This window comes from Corvus hawaiiensis, chromosome 26, assembly GCF_020740725.1.
Source record: "Corvus hawaiiensis isolate bCorHaw1 chromosome 26, bCorHaw1.pri.cur, whole genome shotgun sequence".
Taxonomy (NCBI): domain Eukaryota; kingdom Metazoa; phylum Chordata; class Aves; order Passeriformes; family Corvidae; genus Corvus; species Corvus hawaiiensis.
Genome location: NC_063238.1, coordinates 7323220 through 7331346, shown reverse-complemented (window position 1 = coordinate 7331346; position 8127 = coordinate 7323220). Strand labels below are relative to the sequence as shown.

At 36.8% G+C, this 8127-nt stretch overlaps 1 protein-coding gene across 1 annotated transcript in view; it reads right to left on the bottom strand.

Annotated features, from left to right (window-relative positions):
* Positions 1 to 1349: 1349 nt before the first annotated feature.
* Positions 1350 to 8127, bottom strand: part of RAB2A (RAB2A, member RAS oncogene family) — a 43085-nt gene continuing 36307 nt past the window's right edge. The window contains exons 8-9 of the mRNA XM_048286424.1: positions 5218 to 5286; positions 1350 to 2986 (exon numbers count right to left, since the gene is read on the bottom strand). Of these exons, the coding sequence (XP_048142381.1) occupies positions 2891 to 2986; positions 5218 to 5286 (165 nt within the window). The 3' untranslated portion in view covers positions 1350 to 2890. The remainder of the gene's footprint in view (positions 2987 to 5217; positions 5287 to 8127) is intronic.

Below are 8127 nucleotides of genomic sequence, written 5' to 3'. Positions count from 1 at the left end.
AAACGGTAGAGACAAGTCTTTAGTCATGCTTAAATGGCTTAGCACCCCAATATCCTTTTTTTTTAAAAGTTAACTGTGCTTTATACCATATTCTAAACTAGGACTAAGGGAAAAACTGCAGCTTGGTACGATTTTTTGGTATCAACAGTTTCTACATTACATGTAGCAGCTGTACAAGTTGCTGGGAAACAATTACATGTTTTGGCTCTTTGGCTGTAAATATGTAACCAACAAAAGCAACTGGAATTCAACATGAAATCCCAGCAAATTATCAGTCACTCATGTGCAAGTAAAACTGAAACCTGTGAAAGAATCATCTTGTCAAAGCACGTTTTAGAAGTAAACCCTCCTACTAGGTTCTGTGTTACAAAATTTTCAAATTCTAATTGCAGAAAATAGCATCAGGGCTTCTCAAAAAGAACCCCTACAAAAATACAGATATTTCTGTAGCAACAAAAGGTTTATGTGTGCATAAAGTTTGTGACAAAAAGCCAGCCAGAATGCACAGACATTTCAGTTTTGTTCTAGCTACTCTCTGAAAGTACCAGAGTCTTAACATAACATAGAGTCTAAGACTGGCATGTGAGCCAGGACCAAACCAGCAGGATCAGCAACTGATTGCATACGTGACTTTAGTAAGTCACAGCGTATTCCCCCTGCCCCTCTCACATCCCAAAAAGCAGCACTGGTGGCTCTTTATTATACTAGCCCTGGATTCCTGGGCAATTCTATATACCTCTTCCATGTTCTCAGAAAATGAGAGACTGTCAGAAGCTTTCAGTTTTTCAAATCATCACCACTTACAACAGCATGCATTTTTGTTCTTCTCGAGACAGGGTACAAATCTCCCCCCGCTCTGCTCCCTTAATGGACCATTTCTATGGCTAAATTTATTCCCCTTTGTAATGAAGCTTAGTCTGCTAGATAAGAGCATACTTTTCTCTGATCTCAAGCAATTGAATTCTACAACATTACCAATTGGAAAAAAACTTCAAGTAGTTAATTCAAGCTAATAGTCTTGTTCATTCACTCTTTCTTGTGAACAGCTAGTTACAACATGCCAGTTTTCCCTTGTCATCCATGCAGTTCAGTCCTATGGTTTTACTGTCATGCAACACAATTTTCAAACTCCAACTGAAACAGTAAGAGTGCTTTATAAATGCAAACTTTGTATAATAAACAATTAACAGTTCAAAGTATGCAAATGGAGTAACATCTTATTAATTTAAAATTTGAAAACAATTATATTACATTGCTGAAAGTGTTCCTAAGCATGTAAAAAAGTACTGAAGTCAGCAACTAACATAAATCCATATTGGTTCCCCCTTCCCCAAGATACCAACAAAAGGTTCCACACCATTTTTTCAAATTTTATTTAATCTCAGAACCACTGCTATGTTACACCCATCAGGCTGAAGTTTATTCACTCTGGATGTTCAAGTTCTGACAATCAGAATGGGTGACATGAGGATCCCTTTCCCCCAGTGTTGTGTTGCAGTCAGTATTGGTCCAGTAAGACAAAAGTTTTGCAGTCACTGCCTGCCCCCCACCCCTTTATTTCCCCCAATACATGAAGCATGGCCTAGCATTAGTGTCACCCTTTTGTCTGCAATTATTTAAATAGGATGAGATGGAAACTCAGTTGTTTGCACATTTGTACAAAAGGTGACATGAAAATTCTGTATTTTAACAAATAAACACTTAAAACACAGGATTTTGTTTTGCAGTGTTGCAACCCTTTCATTTGAGGAAAAATATGCCCCCCCCCGCCAGCTATGACCATAATAATTAACAAAACAGTTGTAGTTTTGATTTTCATCAAGATTTCCAAACTGGCAGATTTTATTTTCACACCCTCTTCACAATAGACAAGATGCTTACCATATATTTAGGATTACAAGTTGTCACTAAAAGAAAACTTTACACAACCACTATACATTTAGGTTGAAAAACTGTCCTTGCATGAAAAATATACCTAGAAATCAAGTGGTAAACAAGAAAAAAACATTGAGAAGATTAATGTTTTTAAAATGTGCCATTTTAAATTTATCAACTCCTCTACTTTTCATTCATACTGTTTTTACCTATAGTATTTGTTAAGGCAAACAGCTAATCCATTTCTGAAGAGGTGTTGTGGAAATTGTGGATAAACAGCAAACATTTGGCATTAAAATAGATAGCACGTATGTAGCCTCTAGTAATATACATTAAGCATCTCTCTTGGACTTCAGGATAATGACAGGGGAGCATGAACATGCTAACAATGTCAAAAATGCTTAAAATTTAGCATCCAAGCAATTTCTATTAATGCTTCTGTAGTTTTCAAGCTCTAAGTAGTATAGGTTTTATGCAAATGCATTAAAGAATTCTAGCTTGGCAAGTACACCCAAGCAGGTTATTAAACTATATATACAGAAAGTGATAAATACAGAATTAAAAGAGTCCTTCCGCTTCTCTTCATAGCCTTGAAAATTGACAAAAAACTTGAGGACAGCTCTACAATATTAAACATTAGGTAACCTCAGGAGCTGGGAAACCTAACTACACAAACTGATTAAAATACTCAGATGATTTTGTAGTGTTTAATACAATTCAGTTCGTAGTCAAGGGCACAAGACAACATTTAACAAAAATAATCACATCAATTGACCTAGAAATCAAATGTAAATAGATATGAATACAATCTCCAAAATCTGTCTTTAAGTGAACATTAACCATTTATTCAAAGTTATACAAGAATTTGAAGGATAAAGTCTTCTGCAACAGGAAACCAACTTACAAGTTTCATGTCTCAGTTGAATTGAAGTGGAGGTGAGCGGGGCGGGGGGAGAGAAGGGTGAACAAACAAGTTAGTAAGCCCCATCCAGGCAGCTAGAAAGTAAAAACGGGCTCAACAGCAGCCTCCTCCAGCTTGTTGTCCTCCCTGATTGCCTGCAAGTGTTGCATTGGTGGCAGCATGTTGAGGGCCAATTTTTATGCCATTTGCCTGAAATGAAGTTTAATACACACTGTAAGTATTTTAGAATATACTTGAAAAGATACTTTTTCTATTTAGAAGATCATATAACACATTCTCCTAATGTATGCAATAAATATAGCAAAGTTTTTAATTTTTTCACAGCATGTTCTTAGTGATTAAGTATTATTTAAAGGAAGATGGCTTCCTTCTCATTTAAATTTTATCTCCATGTTACACTCTGTAGCTTAAACTCTTAAAAAAAAACCAAAACAAAACAAAGCCAAAACCCACAGAGCAAGAATTGTATTTGAATACTACTGGGCACATGGCTCAAAAATACACAGCATTTGCTAAGAATGTGTAACCTCTCCCCTCTTGCCAAAATCTCCACTAGTTTAATATAAAACTTTTCCTCTCTAGACAGCATTTCTTTCTGTGTTGAATCAGCTGTAGAGGCTAAGGGCATACGAGTGTTCTGTGTCATCAATAATTTCTGTGATCCCAAAAGACATGGCTACTTGCCAAGAACCCACACACAGCGTAGCTCTTTCGTTCATCAAAATCACACTTATATCTTAACCCTCACTCCCTCAAGTGGATTTTACCTAAAAATACAGCACTTTGAGAGAAGTAATACAGTAGCTTCAAAAATTAAGCTCTTAAGGAAACTTTGCGTCATAGCAAATCTCAGATTTATAGTGCTTGGCAGTTGTTCTGCAGCAGTGGTAGCCTTCGGGTTTCTGGCACTCGCTCAGTATTGACAGCAGCTGATGTGGTTTCTTTTCGCTCTTTGACTCCTCTTTAATAAAAAGCATGCCCTATGGCTCATTGGTTTTGCCCCCTCTGGGCTGATAGCAACTTCTTGAGGAATCAAGGAGCCAGACTTGGCATAAAGCCAAATAAGTAGCACGGACTGCTGGCTCTTGACAGCATATTGCAATCAGAGCTCCTTAAGGCACAGTAAAGCAGTCAGCTACTATATGAAACCCGACAGATACAACAAGCGTGCTTTTTCAGACACTCTGATTGCTCTCCAATTTATATTGTACTACCAACTGCATTTTCTTCAGGAAAGATGTGAAAGAATTTTAAATTTTTTATCAGTGGACTGAATTTAAGAAGTGTTTCACCAACATGCACACACACTTTACAGTCAGAATTAGTTTGAAGGATTACTATTCAAGTCTTATTTAGCTACAAGTTTCCTGATGCATTACTTTGCATACTACTGAAGTTTCTCATTTTTTCCTCTCTGAAGTAATGAGTAATATTTTCAGTAGTCTAAAGTTTCTCATGTTGAAATATATTGAGCAGAAAGAGGTGAAGCTATTTAATTTGAGTCCTGCCAATTCCTTTCCTACTCTGAACAATTCTGCAAGGACTGTAATGTTTAAGAGAAGCATCACAGTGACAGTCTGGACACACCTCTCCACAGAGCAGAAACAGAACAGAGTGGTGGTGCAGATTTTCACATGTGGTTTTACTAAGCACCTCAGCAACAATATTCACAGACATGAAGGATAAAAAAACCAACTTGGCCTTCACAAAAGACTGGCCACCTCACATTGCCAAATTTTTTATGAGACATTAACAGAGAGCTTATACAATCTTAACATTTCTATACAACACTAGTATGTCTATTTCTCACCTCTGAATTTGAATCTGCTTTTTCTACTGCTGTGAACATCTCTCCTAACTGCTCAAAATTTTCAACAGCACAATCATTTCAAAATTCAAGAGACATTATAGGTCTTTCTAGCTCTTGCTCCCCTTTCTCCAGTTCTCCACCCCCACCCCAAACAAGCAAAGGCACAGGTCCCAATAATCTGTAATTTCAGTAATGTGCATAACCAAAATGGCTAATCTTTTATTCCCTACAGTATCCAGCCACCTAAACCAGGAACATTTCAAAAGTCTTTTATGTAACTCTCAAAGCAATCCCTCCCCTACACTGGACAGCTCATGGAGTGCATCTGGCATATCAACATGGTCCCCCATTTACATAGTGGAAAATTATCTTTGAAAACAGATGACACCATATGGAGAAGTGGATGAAAGTGGATTTTCTTCTCTTTTGGGGATTTATATTATTTTGCGATGCTTCATGGATGGATAGGGTCACTTATTTTAATCCATTTTTATCACAATAGCATTCTAGATGCAAATGGAACAGACAAATCTTTTACTGTTCAGCCTTCTAGGGAAGGTGAATTTTGCACTTTTAAAAAGCAAAGAGTCTTCAGAGTACTAAAAGTTACCTCATTATTAATGTCAAAAACGCCTTCCTGGATTTTCTCATAGATCTCCTTTGCAGTGTTAATAAATGCCTAAAACAGAGGAAAAAAGATGACAGACACAATGAATGCAATACCCTTTGGTGTAAGATGCACTAATTAGAATTCAATCTCTTGTGCAGTTGCTTCAGTGAGACTTTCCTTCCTGACCTCTGCAGAAACAGGTATGACAACAGCATCCTATAACTTACCCTGAAGCAGCAATGGATCACACGCTGTTTACAAAAACAGTGGCATTTTCATAACATCCGTATTCTACAATCTGCTGTCCAGTAATTACAGGGAAAAAGTGGTTTTTAAGATATATAAATTACTTTTAAATTATTTATTTCTGACCCTTATGGATAGATTGTGTGGCAGATGGTTTCCCCTACCCTTAATATCTTTGTAATAGGCCACTCTAGATTAGAGTGCTTAGCAACATAAAACCACAGGGTACTTACAATGATGATGTAAGGATGCTGTCTGCTGGATGAAACCTTATGCTATCATTTAATATTCATCTAATTTTAAGAACGTATTCTCTTTAATTAATCTTGCACACAATGGGCAACAGACATCTTAATAGTAGAAAGGAGAGGCCCCAGGTTTTATAACTTCTAAAAATCTATTGTTTTAATTCAGAGAAAATACTTCAACACTCAGGTCTGAAAAAGCAACTGCTATAAATGTTTTGGTTAAAGTTTACAATCAATGATTCCATTCTTCATCTCTCATTTAGCTTTATAGGTCAAGTAATGCCTAAAATAATGTATAATTTAGGAGGTGATTAACAGCAGCTAGTAATTACAACAAACATACAGGTTTTTTTGTTTTAAAATACCAACACCATGCAATCATACAAGACATGCAACCCTCTGCACAAGCCTATTACAGCGAATACAGATCTAATTCAAATATAAAAAAGTAAACAGGGTTCATGGAGAGGAACAAATCATACCTTTCCTCATTTCTACACTGGAAGCATTTGACTGCTGAACTTGCCACCAGAGCTTTGTTTCCTAATTAACAGGACTGATATGTTTTCACCTTTAAAGGCCTTACAGCTCCCCAGAGTAATCAATCTACTGCAGCTCAATTACTGCACCAAGCACACACCGCAGCCAGTGAAGGAGACTTGAACGACTGCAGCAGGAGCAGAGAGATATGAATATGCATAAACTCTAAGTGGGTGATCGAATCATCACAGAGGGTCATGAGAATTTGCAGCAAAATAATGAGAAGAATTAATCATTGCAGATTCACAAGGCACTTAGGAAGCGAGTTCGTTTTTCAAACACGTGTTAGAGTTGAGAAGAAAAATTGGCTTTTGGCCAACTACGAATTGATTCAAATTCCTCAGAAACAGAAGTTTTCTATGTAAGGAAAAAAATTCAAACTTATCTTTGTTCCTGATAACATACTAATTATTGTAATGGCCTCATACATGTGCCTACTGAAAAGTATACGTCAACTTTGAAAATTCACACAGCTGGAATCTGTGAGGATACTTCTACTTCAGCGGGACACTAAACAGAACTTGAAGTCTTAAAAAAGCATTATGATAACTTCATGTAAACAAGCACTTAACAATTGGCACTTCTAACTGTTCTAGAAGATGCCGGCTAAGTACACCAAGACTCTTAGAATTAATTTCATGAGAATTACACTAAATCTACAAAAATTACTTTAGAGCAACAAACTAGAATTTTAACAGACTCCAATCTAATACAACTGAGAATAAATTCTCTTGGATACTACACTCAAGAACAGTCATTGTAGCAATGCATCTATCCTCACAAAAACCAGTAAAATGCACTGGAAAACAGTACTGCATAAACACAAAATTCCTTCTATTACTACACATGTACTGTACAAAGCAAAAGAGCATACTGAGTTCAGTACAGTATATTTCAATATTTAACATATTGGCCAAGAAACTGTTGATCTGAAAAAACCAAATATTACATTAATCTCAGTTCTATCATTTCAGTTCTCCTGAAGTCATAATCAGACTACCCCATTCCCATCAGTGATTCTGGTGCACAACATATTTAGTGTTGAAACAGCACATACTGTTGCTCTGCATAGCAAAATGCCAGGTTGCACTGGGCCACAGAAGTAATTCCTATTTGAAAACAAATGATAAGAATATAGCACATAGTAAGTCTACCTCACGCTCTCTTCTTTTTATGTACTCTAAAAAATTGCTACTAATCAGCCATGAAAAGAGACTTCAATCCCTTGATGCTTCCATTTGTTTCTCACATCCACATATTTTAAATTAACTTATGATTCAAAGTGTAAGCAGACTCAATCACCTGAGAACATCACTAAAACAGCAGTCTACCTGCTCTAGAAATATCTTATCAGATTTTGGTATTGCATGCTAGTGCCCCAATTAGCAAAGACAAGAAAGTAAACTTGGTATAATTGAGTTCTTCTAAAAATCTCTTTTAATACTGCATATTCTAACTCCTATCTGGAACATGCAGTATACTGTAAACTCTTAATTATTTATGGACATTTTAATTTATTTATAGTTTATCATACTTTCAGATTAACTGAACCATAGATGCAGAAAGACAGAGCAATTTCCCCTCAAATCCAGTTTAGATTTATTAGACCACATGCAGGGGACTGCAAGAACACAGCTGTAGCACTTCACACACCAACGTGGATCCAGGTGCAGTTTAGCCACTTCCACACAAGACCTCACCAGTAAGCCCACATGGGCTCAGCTGGCTGCCTACCAAGCCTACTGCAGTTGCACTGTACATTCCCATAATGCTGCTGCTACTAAAACACTAGACAAAGATACTCATGCTTGTCCATCCCAAATCAGGTTCAGGTTCATTTTCACCACTCCAGGGGAGGCAGTACCAGACTCACCCT